Source organism: Prionailurus viverrinus, chromosome B3 (assembly GCF_022837055.1).
Source record: "Prionailurus viverrinus isolate Anna chromosome B3, UM_Priviv_1.0, whole genome shotgun sequence".
NCBI lineage: Eukaryota > Metazoa > Chordata > Mammalia > Carnivora > Felidae > Prionailurus > Prionailurus viverrinus.
Genome location: NC_062566.1, coordinates 138,270,823 through 138,292,208, shown reverse-complemented (window position 1 = coordinate 138,292,208; position 21,386 = coordinate 138,270,823). Strand labels below are relative to the sequence as shown.

Here is a 21,386-nt window from a genome sequence, read left to right as displayed (position 1 = left end):
AACATCACACCGCGGAGCCGCAAAACAGGAAGCCACATCTCGAAGAGCCCAAGTTCCTTGACGGGCCTGCTGACATCCAGGGCGTGCACCATATCACTTGTTCAACAAATCAAGGTTACCGGAGGCACACTGCATTGCAAGCCTCCCGTGCTTAAGAACTTGGCCTAGGAGGCAATTATAGAATAAACCCTGGCTTGAAGTTCTTGATAACACCTTCCATCTGTAAGGGCTTTTATAGTCTACACGGTGGCTTCACACGTCTAACCTCGTCTGATCCCTTCAGCCCCGTGAGGTAATTATTTCACAGATGAGAACGTGGAAAGCCCAGAGAGCTCAGGGAGGCGACGTGCCTACCTCATCCGAGTGCCCACGGCGCACCGAGCGTGGCACCGGGTCAGGCTCCAGCCCCCGAATTCCGGGCCGGGCTCGGGGCTCTGTCCGGGGCAGCAAACAGCCGCCAGGACGCACGTCATCCCAGGAGGACCCTTAGAGTCCCTGACCCCTGCTTGCATCTACTTCCCGGCCCACGGGCAACGTGGGCTCCCACCTGCGCTGAACCCTTCCATCCTCACCCCTTCCCAAGGAATCCGCTCCCCAGGGGGACCAGTCCTGAGTTCTGGAAAGTTCTTCCTCACACGACGCCAACCTCTTCCCCCGCAGTTTCCACCACTAGTCCTGCTTTTGCGCTAGGAGCGAACCAGAGTACAACCTATTCCTCTTCCTACCGCAGCCCCGCCGGCACCTGAGGACAGCCACCGTGCTCCCCCGCCTGTCCCTGTCACCAGGCTGACGGCATCATGGCAAGACTCCAAGGAGCCAGGACATTTCAAACACACTTGAATGAGAGCAAAGAACGTGGAAAGAGACCAGGACGAAAACAAACAACTTTTCTAACCAAAGGTTACAATGAAAATGTGTTTTAATTTGTGTTTCTGTACCTTTCAAAATAACACTTCAACTAGTTCAGAAAGAGACCACTTGTGTTTATAAAAGCTCTTCAGTTTTCCCCACAGTTGTCGGGCTGTGTAAACACACTGTGAGCAGGGAGAGAAATTGCTCCTTGTGATACTGTTAATGCTGGCTTGTATGCGAATTAGAATTCTAAACTCAGCAGGTTAAAAATGTTCTGAAAGCAATTTTGGTGTTAGTCTAAATAATTATAGATCACATTCACTTAGAGAAGGGCCTTTGCCCCTTCGGGGCTCCAAGGGAAAATTCTAGGCATGATAGTTAAGCAGAATAGTTGGTTATTACGCAGGCTTTGCAGTGGCAGTGCAAATTGGCATAATCCTTTTGGAAAGCAATCTGACGGGAGACGTATCTGGACCCATGAAAACGTACGAGCCTTTGACCCAGCAGTCCTACTTCTGGGAATGAATCCGAAAGAAATAATCCAACAGAAAAGGATTTCATGCATGAAGATAACCACTTCACCATTATCTATAATAGCAAAAATTAGAAACCACCTAAGTGTCCAAGGACGGCTAAGTAAATTACAGTTAATCAACTCGATAGAGCATCATGGAACCGGCACAAATTGACGGCCCTGAAAAGACACAGAGGCGGCTGGTGGCGCTGCGGCGGGAGAGGCTGGGAGAGAATGTGACGTGGGAGAAGCAGGCTGCAAAAGTGTGTGCGCGCTCTGTGAAAAAACACAAGGCCGTACGGACCAGAAATTGGTGGGAGCGTGTTAAAAGGATAATCACAATTGAGGTGTATGTTGGAATTGGGAGACTCGCTGCCGCCGTTTTGGAATGCTATCAAATCACCTTCACGGAGGGGAGAAGGGAGGGCAGAGGGAAGGGGCAGGGAGGCAAGGGAGGCTAGGGGCCTCCTGGATCACGTCTTGGTCACACCGTTTGTAAATCTAACCAAGCAGGAGGAGGCAGTGACGCACATCCCCCAGAGCCGCGGCGTGACACCGTTATTAGCAATACGTACAGCCACCTAAAATGAAATTACAGACGCAGATAAAACCGTGCTATTCAAGGCGTCTGCTTGGACCGTTTTACACTCTCTAAAGTTAGCGGGGACTCCAAAAAGCTGCTGTTTATGAGGGTTATTTTCCATCTGTATTTAGCATATTTGAAATCAAAACTGAGAACACTTAAAAATATTAACTTATGTAAACGTGACGCTAGGAAGCCCATTACATGTCAACATAAATAACATGCTTTATGAAAGATAATTATATTTTCCAAGACAAAAAACAAAATTCAGTGAGAAGGCACTCTTGGCGTTTCTGCAATCTCCTTAATGGCTGGCTTAATACAACACAGCTGGGCTCGCAGAGCCGCTTCCGTATTTAATCTATTGTAACAGCACACGTCCCGTAGCCTCTGGAAAACTCCATGTACGCTCATGAGAGGGCGAGAGTGGAAACGGCAAACAACTTCTAGGTGCTATTATGAAAACAATTTTCACCCCCCTGGACCCCATGAAAGGACCCCGAAGACCCCCGAGGGGCTCACAGACCACACTGGAAACCACCGCAATGAGTCACGGCATTAAAACCCGGCTGCTGCAGTACGTGGGGGAAAGAAGGGTTTAAAATTACACGGATAGTTGGAACTCAACCACGTTGCCTTTTATTTTCAAAGACTGGATGGAAATACACCAAAAGTCCACAGTCGTTGCCTCTGGGTGCAGAGATAATGGACAATTTTTTCCTTTATACCTTCCTGTTTTTTCCATAGCGTACATGTATTTCTTTCATGGTCAAAAACAACATTTCATTTTTGAGGAAAGGTTGGGGCGGCCGTGGTGCACCCGTGCCCTGCGGAATAAGCTGGATGGGAAGAAGGTCGTTTTAAATCATTAGTAGCCAGCATCAGTGTGGGGGAGCGTCACAAAGCAGGGCTGCTTCTTAATACACCAATCGATCCCTGGCACTGAGCACACATTCATCACGGCGGGCACTGCCTGCCCCGGACCCACAGAAAGCCTGGAAGAGATGACGAGAATTGAAACTGGCTCAAGCTAATCACTGCCAGATGAAGGTCAAATATAGGTGACTATTTATCAGATCTCAAGATGATGGGGGAAGACATGCCACGCTCTAAAGCCACAGGACAATTACAAAGGGAAAGGTCCGTGGACTTGACCACAAAAAAAAGTCAGGTTTTCTCTGTAAATAATGATAATAATAATAACGAAACACCAAAATTCAAAATCAAACAACACACCGTAGGGGGTATGGATATGATGACAGGGCAATACTGTTCTAGGTAAACTGACAGATAAGAGAAATACTACGACTGCAGGAGATTGATGGACAAGACCCAGGGCCACAGACACTTATTTAGCATTAACTAGGTGCCGGCTCGCTTCTGAAGGAGCTGCACGTAAATGGATTCATTTGGTTCTCACACAAGACACCGCCCGATTAGTGAACGTTTAAAAAAGTTAATAATTCTACCGCTGTCAAGGGGAAGAAGACACGGTCACACTTACACATAAATGATGGCGTGTGTCACAAACGGAAGGCCATGTAGCCACTAAAAAGAACAAAGTAGATCCGTGCACTCGGAGGAAAAGGTGTGCGTGAGACAGGAGTGGAAAAAGGCAGCCGGAAGCCACCACAGACAGCAGGACGTCCGCACAGCACGCACAGAGACCCCAGCCCTCTTCCCGCTCAGGTGCTGGAACGGGGGTAGCCGGGGCGTGAAGAGTCACGTCTGGGATACTGACCAGGCTACTCAAAACACCTAGAGGGGTTCCCACGTGGGGGTCCTGTCCTAAGCACCGGCCGGCTCATCATCCTGCAGCAACCTCCCTGTGGACAGGCCCCATCCACGTGAGTGTGCGTGTGCGTGTGCGTGCACACACACACGCACACACACCGAGCCTCTGGTCAGATCAGTGTTTCCGGGCCTCCTTCCTGAACAGGAATGAGCGGCAGAATGTCCCGCACATGAAACACAGACACCAAAACAAAAGAGAAAAGGAGGTGACAAGGGGCAGAAACATTTTCGAAAACACAGCAAAACTTTCAAAGAACTCCAAGAGCTAAGAAAAGACCTTGTAAATATGCAATAAAAAAAAAATGACATCTTCTTTAAAAAAAGGAACATTCAGAAAATGAGAAACAGCTCTTGGAATGTAAAAATATGATAGATCAGAATAGAACACTTTCCTGAATATAAGTTATACTTCAGTAAAAAAACAGTTTAAGTATATGACAGCAGAAATACAAAAAGGAAAAAAAAAAAGGATTGAAAGAGAAGGTGGAGGAAATTTCCCAGAAAAACAAAACAGAAAAAGGCAGAGAGATCAAAAACTAGAAAGAAAAGAAAGCTAGTAGAAGCTCTATACATCCAGGGACACCCAGACCACCCAAATAATCAGAGTCCCCAGGTTGAAGCCCTTGACAGGCAGCCCAGGGGTACTGCCATCTCCCTGTGGCCCAAGTTCCATGGTGGGGGCGGGGGGGGGGGGGTCCCTGATGCCTCACCCCGAGTGAGGGAAGACGGGCCTGAAAGCAGCACCAGGAGCCCCGGCTAGGGCCACTTTGTTGCCAGGTGCCTACGGCCATCTGGTCCTCCTGCTTTTCAGCCTGGGTCACAGCACGTGGGGAGGGACTTGAGGCGTGTTCTCTTTGATCTTGTCCCGTCGAGAAACCTGAGGAAGCCTGCCGGAGGGAGGCAGTGTGAAGGCAGGCTTCACTGGCATCCCTCACATGTACTTCTGACCATACCCCGGTGCCCTCGCCCCTGCACCCCACCGCCCCCATTCGGGGGTCTCCGTCTGGAAGAGATGCCTGAGCAGAGACAGCAGAAGCTGAGAGGAAAGGCTGGGAGGCCGGACTGACTTACCCACCTCTCCTTTTAAGGGGTAAAAATACTAGCAGTTTGCAGGGGGGGAATAACCGTCACGTAATTTTTAAATGCTGCTTACAAAAACAAAGTACCTACAGTATAATTAAAACCAGCCGATGCTCATGGGAAAAAAACACTGAAAGGAAAAGCTGCTTACAAAACATTCACAGTTGTTATGCTTGAGTGGAGGACCTACAATTACATTTTTCATTTCTACTTTTTTTGGATTTTTTCCCAAAACTTGACTACTTTTATGATAAAACTAAGTTCAATCTAAAATAACTTTTTTTTTTTTTTCAATCAAGAGGACAAAGCCATCACTGGGCACTAGATGGGTGCCTTTAAGAGTCTTCTGTGTCCAGGTTTTAAAAGCAGCAAGAAATAATTTACTAGACTGTCTCAATTCCTAACCGGGCCAATTTTGCAATCTGCATTTTTCAATTACATTAAAAGCATTTTCCCAAATTGCTCTATTCTTCCCTTAATGACACTGGATGAGACTGGATGAGGCTGGTTCCCTGAGGACAGAGTCTGCACCTTCACACGGCACTGTTTTCTCCCTGTCAGCATCTGGCAGGCACAAGGCCCTGCCCCGGGTACAGTGAACTGTTAAAGTTCAACGGAATGAAGTTTTCAAAGAGCAGACGACACAGTTTGGGTTCTGCCACAGTCTCCTTTGCTTATTCCTCCTGCAACCCAGGGTTTTTTTTCTGCAAGGAGAAAGCTTGCAAGGCCCTTCTGGCAAGCAAACGGAAAGTGGGAAATGTCTCATGTGTTGGCCTCGGAAACGTTGCAGCTTTCATATGGGGGAGAGGAGTGTCAAAAAAAAAAAAAAAACAACAACAACCTTCACTTCCCACAAAGAGAAGGTTCCAGCTCAGGATCTCACAGCTATTCCCAGAGGCTCGGCAGCCCCGCTGTCGGCCAGCCTGAGGCCCTCACTCCCACCCCTGGGACGACTGAGATGATCATGAACTTTCCCCGGACCGAAAATACACAAAAGGTGGGAAGGGAGAGGAGCAAACTGTGTCCAGAGAGAGAAGCATCGGAACACTTCCTACACGAGGCTCCAAGTCCACATGACCACCTGACCTCACTGTGTGCCCTCGGGACCAGTGTGTTCCCCTCTCTGGGCCCCTGTCAAACGAAGACGGACCCAGATGAGCTCTGCACACATACACACGCGCACGCACACGCACCACCCATTCTCTCCTCGCCTTCGCCTAATTACCCTCAGTGCACTGTTAATCATTCACTCCCCAAATACCAAACGCCCACCACCACAGCCCAACCCTCCTCCCCAGCTGTGCGGCTCTCATTTCCAATAGATTTGCCTCGTGCTTGGAATAAATTGCCAATCATCTGCATAATGCCCCACGACTCCTCACTCTGCACATCAAATCATTTCTCCACCTCATTTTGTAAAATCCATCAAGAATAATTCTTTCAAAACTGAAATAAACCTTCACTCTGGCACTTGAATCCATAAATTCCTTGTCTTTGAGTCTGAGATGTATTACTTTCTACAAAGCACATCTAAGATACCGTAATATAATCAGATCCGCTAACAATGATAAATCAACGGGATCCTGTAATACATAAAAATGCAAATCCAAACCACTGTGGAAATCATCTCTTCTCCTTATGTCCCTTAACAGAACCACAAGACTTTCAAGCTGGGACAGAGCCTGGGCACCACATGGACAAGGGGCTATGCCTTCCCATCCTTTATTCTCAGAGGCAAAAGACTCAGAGTGTATTTGCTCTGACAGCTTCCCATGTTGTTTCTACACTTTGCCAGCTGTGTGACCACGGACAAATCCCTTAACCTCTCTGGGCCTCAGCTTCCTCGTCTGGAAAGTGGGAGTAAGACCAGCCCTTGCTTCATAGGCCTGTGCGAAGAGGAGCTGGAGAGTCAGGAACCATTCCTAGCAGATGACGAGAACTCAGGGATGGTGAGCTCTCTCCAGCCCCTCAATGGCACTCACTGCCAGAGGCCACAGAGCTGGCGAGCAGCACAGTGAGACCCCAATCTGAGCCTTCAGCCTCCAGAACAAAATCCTTTCCTTCACACGCATATGGGAAGGGGCCTGAGACCCATCTGAGCCTGGTGCCGACCTCGGTGGGTGCCTCCTCCTTGCCCCCAGACTCACTCCTGGGCCTCTTCAGGTGTGAAACCACTCCTCCCAGTGCTGCTGGACACCCAGACACAACACGCTCTGAGAGCGGGCAGACTGCTGCCCGATTCACTTTCTTCGATCACATTTTAAACGTGATCAGTTCAGAGACACGGAGCCAGCCCTCCAGTATATGCTTTCCAAATGTGCAGTTCAAGAAAAGGGAGTAGGTACAGGGCGCCTGGGTGGTTTAGTCGGTTAAACATCTGACTTCGGCTCAGGTCACGATGTCACGGTTCGCGGGTTCGAGCCCCACGTCGGCCTCTGTGCTGACAGCTGGGAGCCTGGAGCCTGCTTCAGATTCTGCGTCTCCCTCTACTCTCTGCCCCTCCCCCGCTCATGCTCTGTGTCTCTCTGACTCAAAAATAAATAAAACATTTAAAAAAAAAATTTTTTTTAAAGAAAAGGGAGGAGGTAAACAGCTTGGTACAAACAAACCCAAAAACTTTTTGAGTTTTAAAAGTATCTGTCTCAGGAGTACTGACATTGAAACGCTTGGAAAAACATGTATCTATAGACAGACCATTAAAAGATTCACAAACGCAAGAGTTACAATAAGTTGGAGGATTCTGAGTGACTCATCTTTTTTCTTTTTTCTTTTTCTTTTTTCCCTAATTGATCAATAAAGGACCAGGGGAGTCAGGAAACTGTTTCTTCAGCCCCTCCCATATGCTAGGCACCGAGCTGTATCTCCTCATCTCTTCTACATAGCAACAACCCTAACCAGCAGCCATTCTACCCATTTACCAGTGAGAAAATGGGGGAATCAGAGAGGCAAGGTGATTTTTCCCAAAGTCACCCAGCTACCAAGCACCAGATAGGGAACAGGAACCCAGGAGTCTCTTGTAACAACAGTGCCCGAGGTTTGCCCACCTATTCAGGCTCCGCTCACCACACGCAAAGCCCTTATTAATTAGCACAAGCCTGGGTATAAATCAAAGCCCATCTTAACTACATTAAGGCAGCAGAAAAGACGACACCTGTGTATAGCCATGTTCACGGCAGCATTGACCATTTCAAAAACTAAAGCAAGTCATGATGGGAAACAACGCAGATATGACAAAGCCAAGTCTGGGATCGGAGACAGTCCTGAAAATACGTTTGGGGAAAGTTTTGAATAAGGCAGGACAATGCCCCTTACAAACAGCACAAAGGATGGTGGTGGGCGGGGGCAGAATCAAACCGGCACATAGTGTGCAGTGAGCCCAGCTCTGTAAACCCACGGGAACGTGGGGGTCCAGACCAGGAGAGGCCCCCGGTGCCAATGAGGCGCCAGCTCGGGGTTAGGATCAGCCACGGTTGCTGTGTTTGCCTTCGCTCCTCGTGTTCTCTGCACCTTCAAAGTTTTTCACAATAAGCTTTCATTACATTTGTGATCCGAAATGGAAAGGTTTAAGTATCATAGGGAAGCCTGTTATCGAAAGAATTCCTAAAGCAAACCATTTTGTAAAACAAACAAACACCTAATTCATACATTTTACTTAAAATCCTTCTGTGCTTCAGAACTCCAGGATTTCGATGCATGGACGGTGGTCCCTGAAAGCAGGAAACATGTCATGGGCCTTTGAGAATTCATCCGGTGCCTAGCAGAGGGCTCCGCGTGCGGGGCCGACAGTGGGGGCTGCCTGTGTTCGGCTGCAGCAGGCCATGTCTGTACTTCTTCCAAGGGCTTCAAAGTCTCAATTCTACCTTTACGTGCGGTGGGTATTCAAACGTGTCGAGCCAAATGAGGACACAGGGAAATGAAAAGAGTATATAAAAGGGTATCCGTGCTGGGATTACAACTGTGAGAAACAGATGCGTGCTACATACAAGGGCAGGAAGGGATCATCAGGAAAGAAAACAGAGCATCAGTGCGGAGTTATGAGTCATTGTTTTATTTTACTTAATTTCTCCAGCTGTAAATTTTTCAAAACCAATATAAGCATATTTTACAGCTCACAGAACATTTAGAACATATTAAAATAAGTATCTTTCCACTGTAATGTACCCAATTGAAATTTATGAATTCCAAAGCTACATTTTAAGGAGACGAAGGAACTGTGGCACTCCACGCTCTTTAGATTAATCAGATGGATTGTGTTGTTTTTCTCTTGATCAGAAAAGAAGTCATATTTCAGTAAATGTTACCTTGAATCAAGGATTCTTTCACATTCTAGAAGCTTGAGTGAGCTGATATTAAGTCTTACTGTGCCCCCTAGTGGCGAATAAAATCTATGCACTTCAGAGAAAATCCTTCCCCAAAGGCTGGAAATAAAATCCAAGAAAAATGTTTTCAGTCTTCACTGATCACTTAACATGTACAAAACTTTGTGCCAGGTGCTAAAGATAATATATAAATGGGTCTGGCACGGTTCCCACGTTCAAGAAGCTTAAAATCTACGAGGTGTAGCAGGTCTGGTTCATGGCTACGCAGGCAGAAAGAGACGCCACGACGTGGTAAGGAAGGGACAAGACTCCCGGGGGGGGGGGGGAGCAAACTCGGCAGCACGCGGCAAGTGCCTACTCTGATGTGCCAGGCGCCGCCCCACAGAGCTCACGTCCAGAGTTCATCTTTTCTTCACAAAAAGCCAGCGAGGCACACAGAATTATGTTGTCTCCACTTTGCATTACATTGGCTGAGGTTCGGAAAAGTAACTTGCCCAAGATCACGGAGCCAGTCAGCGTCCGGATTCAAACCGAAGTGCTGTGACCCCGGCCCCCAAGCTCTTCCCTCCTTCCTGATGCAGGGGGGCTCAAGAAGGCACTCTGGCAGACATGAACCGAAAGACGAAAGGCACCCTAGGAAGGGAGCACAGAGCTGGGGCGTACCCTGTCACAGCACCTCTTCTAACCCTTTCCCCACTGCACCTCCCGTCCGCTCTCCACCCGGGACCGGGCCGTAAGAAGCCAGGACTCCCCCCTGCGCCCACAGCCCCGTTCCCACTCGACACTCGGCATCCACACCCCCTCCACCCCGTGGGCCCCCGAGGTCGACCGCGTCACGCAGCCCCGACACTAGGGGTGGGGAGAACACCATCCTGCCTGGGGCTGCACACCAGCTCCATGCGACAGACGACTCCCCTCTCGGGTTCCAGCCCTGCCTGCACCTGGTCCCCAGTCGGTTTTCCCGTGCCGGCTCCTCCAGCCCCTGCCACACATTCGTCACGCTAACAAGTTGCTCAAAACCAGTTTGCCAAATAACTCTGTCACTGAACACTGTCAAATGTCTTAAAGCAGAGAGGATCCTGGCCTGCCCATTTGCATGTACGGCTTTTAAAAGCCCTGCTTTTTCAAGACCCACACGAAGAAGAGGGGAAGAAGAGACACCGACTCCAGCAGCCATGACGGCAACCGCACTAGCCCCGCCAAGGGCAGTTCCACAGCAAACGGCCCGGACCCAGGTCTCAGCGAATCACCCCAAGCAAGGCTTTTCTACCGCAGTCCCTCGGCCCTAGGCGCCTGAGCAGCTTCCCAAGCTGGGCCAACTGCGCCCCCTTCTGGTCACGACGTGTCACAGCTGGTTGGCTGACGCGGCGTCCCCCATGGGGGGCGGGGGGGGGGGGGGACGGGGAACGGGACAGAACATCCCCAGTGCACAGAACCTGGCATACTCATCTAGTCCACAAACACTCACTACACGACGGAACAAACAAAACAGCCCAAATCAATGGTTTCACTCAGACGCGCTCCGTTTAAAAACTAGAGTGGGGATGCCTCCGCTTAGAAAACCTCAACTTGGGCAAAAGTGATCCAAGCGGGGCCCACGGGGCGCCTCGCTGATGCCACATACAGACCGGTCCCCACAGGACTCCAAGCCCGCCCCTCCCATCAGCAGACACGACCCCTCGGGTGGGCGGGCAGGTGGCAGGTATCCTCTGGACCTGCTGCCCTAAATCCCTCCACCCGTCTCTGCCCACAGCAACCTCCTGATGAGCCGCCTCCTCCTCCAGCCCGTGCTGCCAAACATCTGCCAGACCGCCCCCTCCCCCCAAGGTCCTAGAAGGGGGCTGCCCGTGCCCCTCAGGTGGCCCACCCGTAGCCACACTCCCTCCACAAACTGCCCCATGCGCCTGGCATTAGACAGGGGGCTGCAGACACATGTGCCTGGGCACGTGTCCCATCTCAGAAGTGCAGGTCTCATAGACTCGTGTGATCGGGGGGGGGGGGGGGAAACAGACTCAGAGGTTAAGTGTGTTGCCCAAGGTCACAAAGCTGACCCTGAGCCCAGACCACTGTGACTCCAGCCAGACACGGCCTGGCACCACACAGGCCCACACGAGCCCGCCAGAAACCCCCCAGATGTGCTTCGGACGAAAGGGACAAGTCTGCACTTGGCCCCCCGTGGGCGCAGCCTCTCAGGAAGGAGCGCTGAGAAGCCCCAGCAGCATGGGATTGAACCAAGCCTGTTACAGGGCACACTGGGGACACCGGAAGCCTCCTGAGCCCCCACCCCCACAGGAAAAGCACCAAAGACCCGAGTGTAAAGTCCCTGGGCTTCAGACCGAAGGCAGAGCGCGGCACTGTCCCCGAACGACTGTTAGCCCAGCCAGAAGAGAACAAGATAAGTGGGCTCATGACCCAAACTGGTCACTCAAAAATGACAACGATACCCATCGATTTAGCTTATTTCAAAGCCTCACTGTCCTTGGGTTTCCTTTCTTCATTTCAGAAAACGCCTCCTAGGAGAAAAGCTCAAAACGTAATTTGCAAGCACAATGTCCTGGGCAGGATGGTTCCAGAACAGTAAGAAAATAGAGGGGGGAAGCTGACACTCACCGAGCACCTGGAGGGGTACCTAGCTCTGCGACAGGGTTTTGTAAGTGTTTCGCTCACCTGGTCACATGACACAGGTATGACTGTGCCCTTTACAGAGGAGACACCAGACCGGAAGTGGGGCCAGCCGACCAGCCGACCAGGTGCTCTGTAGCAAGACTGGATCTGAAGCCATGTTCCCTCAACTCCAAAGCCATTTTCTTTCCAGGAAGCATTCGTTCAGCTCGCACTTACGTGGCACCTATTGCATACAGGTGACTTCCTAGGTGCTGCTGAGAGCGAGGGGGAGGGGCTGGAGACAGGTCAGAGGTGCGACGCACCCGCCGCACGACGTACCTGAGTACGTGGGGTCTGCTCGCTGGAAGTCTACGTGACGTCAGGAGCTTTTAAGATAAGTAACAACGAGGGTCACCCGGGGGCTCAGTCGGCTGAGTGTCCGACTTCAGCTCAGGTCATGATCTCGTGGTTCCCGAGTTCGAGCCCCGTGTCAAGCTCTGTGCTGACAGCTTGGAGCCTGGAGTCTGCTTCGGATTCTGTGTCTCCCCCTCTCTCTCTGCCCCTCCCCCGCTCGTGCTCTGTCTCTCTCTCTCAAGAATAAATACACATTAAAATAAATGCAATACAATACAATACAATACAATACAATACAATAGGTAACAACGAGGAAAAAGAGTTTCTGTGGAACCCGGAGGTCCTCCACGGCATCTGCAACCATCCCCTGGTCCGGCCCCTGCCCGCTTCCCTAACCTCAGGACCCTCACCCCCACCAGGCCCCTCAAGACTTCCATGCTTACAGCCAAAGACATCCTTCTGCCGCATCTCACCCCCTTCACCACATGAACCTGCCCCTCCTTCTGGAAGCCTTCACCAAGCCCCCCAAGACCGGGCTGCTGTCCCTCCCGGCGGGTTCACAAAGCACTCGCATCCCACTGAGAGTTTGGTCCTTACACTCCAGAGCCGAGGGCTGGGAGAGCCTCTCCCCTCGTCCACGGCCTCTACCACAAGGCCAGGGACCAGCACGGCGCCTGGCACGGAGTTGGCGAGGCTCAACACTCAACGTGGTTCACAGGGGCCCGGGACTCGTCCTGGGCCTGCTTTCCGAAACTCTGACGCCCTCGCTCAGCGACCTCACCCACCCAGGGCTCCAGCATGCCTGCGCGTCCTCAGTGTCCCCACAAGGGACAAGGACTAGTACCCTCTGGTGCCCTCGGCGAGGCGGCATCGGGGAAGAGCGGACAAAACGAACCTGCAATCCAAGGTGGGCCACCGAGAACACACTTTCAAACACGACGGAGAGAGTTATACAAATTTCCCCACAGAAACGTGCAGCACCCCTACCTCACTGTCGTGAAGAACAAAATACCCCGGCAGCTTACTCCCAAGAGCCCCTGAAGAAGGAGGATCACTCAAGTCTTACCTTGAAGGTTTTATCCATGGAAGCTGAGAGAAGCATATGACTCTTGGCGAAGACTGGACACCACTGAATGCTGTTGACGGGGCCCCTGTGGCTTCTCAGGTGGAAAAGCACTTTCCTGGGAATTGTGGTTTCTCGATACGGACTGTCCAAGTATGGCTCAATAAACTCGGACACTCTGGGGGCCACACAGAGAGGGGCCGGGGCACGCCCCACAGAGGGACCCTGTGCCTCCGTATCTTTACTCTCGCCTGTTTCTGTGCTTAATGCCTGCGACTGTCTTAATCTTTTGGGGGTGTAGGGCACGACACAGTCCTCACACCTTTTCCTCTGAAGAGAGTTGCCATTTTTACCTGGGGTTTCAGATTTGGTTTGGGCACAGGACGATGGCTGGGGGGAGTCGTAAGTTCCCCAGGAGAGTTTCACCTGCTTAAAGCGGGCAGCTGCCAGGGGCACATGGCCAGCTGGAACGTGGCTGGTCCACAGGGAAGGTCGAGGAGGCTTGTCTGTGGGGAAGGTGGCTTCAGGCTCTGTTCTGGGCCACCGTAGCCTCTGGCTGGGGCAAGATCCTGGGTCACTTCTCCAGAGCCGAACCAGGGGGAGACGATGGCCAGCTGGGTCTTCATGAGAACCGTGCTTTGTGGGCAGTGCTGCCCCTTCTGTCACACCTGGGGCTTCTGATGCAAAATCCTGCCCACGAGGTTTGACCACATCAGTGGTGTCCTTCACCTGGCCGGCAGCATTAAAACTTTCCACAGGTTCAGTCTCGGCCTCTGACTCTGAGTCATCATAAGCCACCAATGAGGCCATGGAAGACACAGTTTCTTGCTATCGTTGGAGGACAAACCACCTAAGACCAAAAAAGTCAAATGTCAGAAAATACGCATGGAAGAATATTTACCACCACACGTAATTAAAAGAAAACATGCCACCTAGCAAACCCATGATTGGAAAACTCTAGGAAGAAACACATTAAAAAATGAGGGCTTTTTTGGGGCACCAGGGGGGCTCAGTCGGTTAAGTATCCGACTGGGGTTCAGGTCATGATCTCACGGTTCGTGAGTTCGAGCCCCACATCGGGCTCTGTGCTGACAGCTTGGAGCCTGGAGCCTGCTTCGGATTCTGCATCTCCCTCTCTCTCTCTGCCCCTCCCCCGCTCACGCCCCCACCTCTCAAAATAAACATTAAAAAAGATAAATCAAAAAACATTTTTTTAAATGAGGGCTTTTCTACATACCAGGCATAACTAGAAGATATGTATTTTTTTCAAATGAAGACTATGGAATATCTGGGAATAACTGTAGCAAAAAATTAGCAAGATCTATAGGAAGAAAACTAAAACTTCATTGAAAGACATAAAAGAGGACCCGACCAAGTGGAGATAGGCTGCCTGGACAGAAAGATTCAGGACTTTAAGATGTCCTTCATAAGATCAATTTGGGCCTTTGAGGGTAGGTCTGAAAATACTGAAATGGGAAGAGGTCCAGAACCCACCAAGTGGGAAAAGCATGTCACCCGTACCTTCTTCCACCCCTTGTGCTCCAGTCCCTCCTTTACCCTCGCCCCCCACTGCCTAGGTATCCTGTCTCAACAACAACCCAGCTGGGGAGACAGACCCACAACACAAGACTAGGGTGTTCAAGCAACCAATCCCCCCCAGTTTTGAAGGTGTGGTCCGAGCCCCCCAATTTCACTCCAAACACACACTGACACAGCAGTGAATCTCCCCTTTCTAGAAGATCCTTCCTGGGACACCTGGGTGGCTCAGTCAGTTAAGCACCTCGCTTGAGCTCAGTCATGATCTCGCAGTTCGTGAGTCTGAGCCTCACATCAGGCTCTGAGCTGACAGTGCAGAGCCTGCTTGTGATTCCGTCTCCCTCTCTCTCTGCCCCTCCCCGACTTAAGCGTGCACGCTCTCTAAATAAACAAATAAACTTTTTAAAAATTCTTTAAAAGATTCTTCCTGAAATTCTGAGCCATCATACACAATAAATTTCTGCCACCTAGTTTCTAGAAAGAAGTACTTCAGTCTGGAGTCCCATTCAATGTTTTTTATATATATTAAATATAACTTATTGTCCAATTTGGTTTCCATACAACACCCAGTGCTCATCCCAACAGGTGCCCTCCTCAATGTCCATCACCCACTTTCCCCTCTCGCTCAACCCCCATCAACCCTCAGTTTGTTCTCAGTATTTAAGAGTCTCTTATGGTTTGCCTCCTTCCCTCTCTGTAACTTTTCCCCCCTTCCCCTCCCCCATGGTCTTCCGTTAAGTTTCTCAGGATCCACATATGAGTGAAAACATAGGGTATCTGTCTTTCTCTGCCCCATTCAGTGCTTTTAAGACGAAGCACAGTCAGGAGGAAGACAGGGATGCCCAGCACATCCAGGACAGCAGATGGCGCAGTGGAGCAGCGCTAAAACTTGGCAACCCACCAACTTCCAAGTACGCCCCACCCTGCCCTACCTTACTGTACCACACTGAACACCTACACCCACACATGGGGTCAGGTCAGCGCCAGAGATTCCCTCTGGGTCCTCTGTTAAGCCACTCCAGACAGCCTACCACCAGCTCTTTCCCTGGGCGGTGGGTACCAAAGGGTACCCATCACCTGAAGGGTCCCACTGCCTAACACGTTACGTCTTCACTCAACAAATGTCTGTAGTCTACCTCCTCCAAAACTCGCACCCCCACCTACAGCCCAATCTAGGCAGGTAAAATAAAACTTCTGTAACTGGCCAGCGTATCTCAAGCAGAACTAATGTAAAGGACTAATTATAAACTAACGGACTGTGCTCTGCAAACAACTTGGCATTTCTGTTCTCTACATACTTAGCCTGGTCCTGAGGCCCATCCTGATGAGACCTCTCACCTGTCTCGGCTCCTGTGCACAGCACCACACACCACAGCATGCCATTCCTTCCTGTCACAGGGAACCCGCCAGGTTCCCGTCAGCAGGGTGTCTGTGCCCAGCCGTGAGATGGAATCCCGCCCACCTAGTTTTCTGCAGCGGTCAACTTAAAGAAAAGAGAGGCCGATGGCTGGAATTTCAAAAGAGGTCTACGGCAAAAGATCAGAGAGTAGTGGGGCTGGGGCCCATTAGCCCACTTCCTGACAAGGCAAGGCAGCAAGGACTGAATGAATGCAGAAGGGTGGATGATAAGGCTCCCAACACTACCTGCTTCGTGGACGCGTCGTTCATTTATTCGATATTGATGGAGCATGGGCTACTCACCAAGCCCCACCCCAAGCACACCGTAGCAAGCGACACAGTGAAGGATGCCCCGTGCTCACCATGCTCACATGCCGGCGGGAGAGACAGACCACAATCAGGTGAAATACAGGGTGTGACGTAGTACAAAATCCTAAGGAGAAAAGTAAAACAGGACAGTACAGGTGGCGGTGAGCTTGGGGCTGCAGTTTCCTCTAGGGTGGCCGAGGCAGACCTAAGACAAACGGTGACATCCGAGCGATTAATGCTCTGGAGGAGGTGAGGGAACAGAGGTGGTGAGAAGCACTGGAGAATGAAACAGCAAAACTAATCAAATGGGGCAACAGAGAAGGAGGCAAGGGTGATTCAAGAAAAACATGCCAAAGTGGAAAAGAATGGGAAACATCAGGAACAACAGAAACTTTAGGGGGGGGGGGGGGGAAGTGCTGACTTTTTTGTTTCTAAGGCAAATGGGGAAAAAAGAGAAAATATTTCATGGTGTGGGGACGTTCAACTAAGACAAAGAGGTACAGGGAGAAAGGTAAGAGCATTGGAGAAACGAGGCTACAAAACGGGGGAGTGGCCCTGAGAGTCACTAGCACGTCAGCTCCACGAGGACAAGACTCCTTGTGTTTTGTTCACTGTTTGATCCCCAGCATCTAGAAATATTTGTGAAATGCAACCTGGTGGGAGGGCGGCACAGAGAAAAGTAAAAGAAATAGGATATTCTCCTTCAACAAACATATCCTGATTACCTACTCTGTGCCAAGCCTTATGTTGGGTCTGGTGTGTACAGCGATTAAACACAGAACACGGATCCTGCGCCGGAGGCTACAGACCGACGAAGGCAACAAAGAAGATACGACCAGAGATGGGTTTTGAAGGATGAATAGAAGTTAGCCGAGCTGTCAAGGGCTGGAGGTGAGGCTGGTCCAGAGCACCGCGCATCCGGAAGGCAGCAGCGATGAAGGACGGGCGAGGGACGGAGAAAGGCCCGCGCTGAGGGGTGTGGTGCTCTCCGACCGCCGCCGCCGCCGCCGCGGGGTTCCAGCCCCCTCCCGCCCCCGGGCCCGCCGCTCACCACACGCACCGGAAGCGCTCGGTCCTCCCGGAGGCAGTCCCGCCGGCACACCGCAGCCCAGTCGCGTTCCGTTGGTGCCGGGGCCTCCAACCAATCACCCGCGGCCTCCGTCCTGCCCCCGCGCGAACAGCCAATGAGGGTGCAGCCTGGCCGGAAGTGGTTCCGGCCGGAAGGAGTTTCCAAGGACGCCCAGGAGGCCGTCCGTGGCTGAGCCGGCGGTGCTGAAGGGCCCGGCTGGGCCGGTAAGTGAGGGGATGAGGGAGGGCGGGAGGCCGGGGCGGTGCCGGAAGACCTGGCCCTCCCGGAGCCGCCTGCAGGCGAGGGCCCGGAGTATCCTCCTCAGAGCCCGGCTCGCTGCCCGCCGGGTTCTGGCACCACGAGGGGCGCGGAGGCTGGCACGGCGCCCCTCGCCCCCTTCCTCCCAGCGCCGGCGTCCCCGTCTGTCGCCCACTCCTGCCGGCACCGACCCTGCATCGTCTCCTACCTCTTCCCTTTCCCCATGGCGAGAAGCCCCCACTTTTAACGGGGCTCTGCCACGTGCCGGGGGCTTTGCCTCTGGTATCGTACTTAGTCCCCTCCACGGTAAAGTTAGGAGGCTTCTTTATGCCCATTTCACAGATGAGGAAACCGAGGATGAAGCAGAGAGGTAATGTGACTTGCCCAAGGTGTTGAGATGCCCGAGCTGGGATTGAAACCCAGGCCCGTCTGACCCCAGAACTCATGATCTTTCCACTGCATTGCGCTGCCTCAGTGAACACCTGCAGGGAAGGCACAGTCGCCGTTCGGCCTCTCCGCGGCTACACATACCACTTACTCACACTGATGCTTGGGTGGGGAAGAGGAAGAGGGTGGAGAGGTTATACGGAGGCCAGTCTAGGGAATGTATGGGGTAGCTGATGCAACGACCGGCTAACGACTCGTTTCTCAAGAGGGTTTCATTGGTCCCCACCCACCCCACCCACCCCTGATTGGACAGTCTCCTCAAAGAGGTTGGTCAAGAATCTCAAGTGTTTCCGAGAAACTGAGTGATTTCTTTAAAAAAAAAAAAAAAAAAAAAAAAAAAAAAAAAAAAAAAAAAAAAAAAAAAAAAAAAAAACCCTACGTGCAAATAGCTGAAGAGTGGGGTAAACAGGAACAAAAAAAAAAAAAAAAAAAAAAAAAAACCAGAGAAGAGCCTTTTACTAAAAAGGAAACTGAAAGAAACAGGGGAAGACTATTAAAGAAGACCGCTGGCTGTACAGGGCAGTCTCAGCTCCTCAACTGCCCGGCGTGACCAGTGGCCACCTCTGCAGTGTCTCCCACAACCTGGGTATGTATTGCCATCTTTGCCAGGCTTGGAGCTTATTGGTATTTTTTGCCAGCCTTTTACCAAAGTGCTGGAAACCTGGGCTGGGGCGGGGCAGGGGAGGTGAGGAGTGGTCTCTCCCAGAATCAGGGCTTATGGAGCGTGCATCGTATTTCATCCCGTTGACCCAAGTTAGTGGTTCACGGCTTCCCCAGGGGATGGAGATCTCGGGGGAGCAGTTGCCTGTTTGGATTTATAGCTTGACTTGCCACACTTCTGTGTTGGCTGTCCTGTGTCTCACTGACGAGGACTCCTTACACCGTCGGTACCCTAACGTCAGCATTCTCATTGTGACACGCCAGTTGTCTTCGGCCGGCTTCTTGTATGTTGACGTCTTCTTTGCGTCACGTACGTTTTATTTGAAGGGGAGATTTGAAGATCACGTACATTTTATTATTTGAAGGGGGAAATTTCCTCTCTTCCCTGCGTTTAACAAAGAAAAGGTGGACATAATCTGTCCCAGGGTTCCAAGTGTTAAAGAACTCCTTGCTCCACCGGTCACTTTCCTGTCCTCTGGGAACAACAAAGCTGTTGTCACCCACACTCCGGGGCCAGGATGCGAGGGATGGTAACCCACCTCCTGGTGGTATTCCAGGCATCCAGAAACTCCTGGGTCGTCTGCTCTTCCCGGCTGCTCTAGAATTGGCTGTGTTTGTGCCCCCTTTCCCTGGATTGCAGAGTATTCTGATCCTCTGTGAGATGATTTCATTGTGGCCCAAGTCCTGTTTTTTAGTTAAAGAGTTCTATCACTTTCTGTTCCTCACCCCAAAAGCAGCCAGTGTCCTCAGGTGCCTGTTATGCCCCTCCGGAACAACGGAACCTGTCAAAATGAGCACAAGATTCAAGTTCCCTAAAAAGAGGAATTGAGAATTAATTTTTAAGAGCTCTTGACTTTTTCTTTAAAGGTGCACTGTGGTCTGCTATGGAGTATGCAGTTCTGCTCTTTCCAGTCCCAATACTTTTTTCGGACGAGATGATAGATTACTCGACAGATTATAGTTTGTTTCTTTGCTTTAGATCATAGGATTTGTTAAGCAGATAAAACAACTCTCCTTAAGAAAGATTCAAGGCTGCCTGGGTGTCTCAGTTGATTGAGCGTTTCACTTTTGATTTCGGCTCAGGTCACAATCCCGGGGTCGTGGGATCGAGCCCCGAGTCAGGCTCTGTGATGAGCCTGGAGCCTGCTTAAGATTTTCTCTCTCCCTCTGCCCCTCTCTCCCCCACCCACCTCTCACTCTCTCTATATATACATACAAAGATTCAAAGCCCTCCTTGCAGTTTAAGCAGTAAACACCAAGACAGTTGTCTGTATGCTTTTGGCATCTCAGACCCCATTGTAGAAGTAACCTGGATACTCTGGAACCTGATTGCTCTGCTGAAAACCATGCATATGCTAGCGTGCATGTCATTTCAGGCATGCTGAACTCTGGGGTAAAAACCTCCAAAGTTAAACTTCATTCTAGATCATGTCAACTAGATGTGAGAGAAGAGGACAGCGTGCACATGAGACGGTGGTAGATGGGTGGGTGCCTGAAACAGAAGAGGTTTTGTTCTGTTGTCTCATCACTGAGGTTGCATCATACACACACGCACAGTTTATCATGTGGGTGGTTCCCATGCACTGTCTGCCTCCCCATCACAAGAGCGGGGAGACCTCATCTGCTGTTGTCTCATCAGATTTAGCTCCCGTGTGCTTCTCCCAAATGGAATTTTGCTATGGAAAGACATATTTTTCCCTACATTATGGACCCTAAGCACAGACTCCATTCATCTAGCTGATTCTCTACAGTAATCTGCTCCATTGTAGTGGGGAGATTATCTGTCCAGGCCTCACCCCGTGGTCCTACCTGGTGCTTTCCTTAGGAATTTTTTAGGGGTAATTCTGATCTGTACTTGCTTTCAGCCCTACCCACAGACTTTAGAACCTTACTGCTGTCACCAGTTTCCTTTTATGGCAGACACCATGTGTTTGGAAGGACCGGGATAAACCAAAGGGAATTCCAAAGAGAGTGACCAGGATGGTAGGCGGATGTTAGTAGTGAGGAAAGAAACCAAACTAGGAGTGTGAAACCTAGAGTAGGTGCCATACCATCAGCCTGGCCCTTCCCAAATCCTGGCAGGCTCAGCTCCATGATAGGATGCTAAAAATGAGGCTGTTTAGGGGCACCTGGGTGGCTCAGTCGGTTAAGCGTCTGACTTCGGCTCAGGTCGTGATCTCAGGGTTCGTGAGTTTGAGTCCCGCATCGGGCTCTGTGCTGACAGCTCAGAGCCTGGAGCCTGCTTCTGATTCTGTGTCTCCCTCTCTCTCTGCCCCTCCCCCACTCATGCTCTGTCTCTCTCTGACTCTCAGAAATAAATAAATGTTAAAAAAAATTTTTTTTAAATAATCAATTTGCCAAAGTGGCATATTTAAAAAAAAAAAAATGAGGCTGTTTAAAGTCCACATGGGGGAAATCTACCTTAAAGTGGGAAAAGCACTTGTGAAGATAACATAAGGATGTAAACCTTACGGTGAAGATTGAACTGGGTGACTGATGAGACTGATGAATTCAATAAATGCTGATAAACTGCTGCATATGAGGCA

The 21,386-nt window shown here is 50.8% G+C and overlaps 2 protein-coding genes across 15 annotated transcripts in view; one reads left to right on the top strand and one right to left on the bottom strand.

The window, feature by feature from the left end:
• The window catches only part of WDR25 (WD repeat domain 25), a 142,796-nt gene extending 124,448 nt beyond the window's left edge, over positions 1 to 18,348 (bottom strand). For 2 of the 13 annotated variants that reach the window (XM_047864649.1, XM_047864637.1), the window contains exons 1-3: positions 17,458 to 18,348; positions 16,460 to 16,611; positions 13,167 to 14,013 (exon numbers count right to left, since the gene is read on the bottom strand). In XM_047864649.1, the coding sequence (XP_047720605.1) occupies positions 13,167 to 13,973 (807 nt within the window). In that variant the 5' untranslated portion in view covers positions 13,974 to 14,013; positions 16,460 to 16,611; positions 17,458 to 18,348. The other 11 variants (XM_047864640.1, XM_047864641.1, XM_047864644.1 and 8 more) reach the window with 11 other exon arrangements.
• Positions 17,558 to 21,386, top strand: part of WARS1 (tryptophanyl-tRNA synthetase 1) — a 31,833-nt gene continuing 28,004 nt past the window's right edge. Inside the window, exon 1 of one of the 2 annotated variants that reach the window (XM_047864651.1) lies at positions 17,558 to 17,699. The gene's annotated coding sequence lies outside the window, so the exon portion shown is untranslated. Of the gene's footprint in view, positions 17,700 to 18,609; positions 18,767 to 21,386 lie in introns of those variants that run through there. The other variant, XM_047864650.1, reaches the window with a different exon arrangement.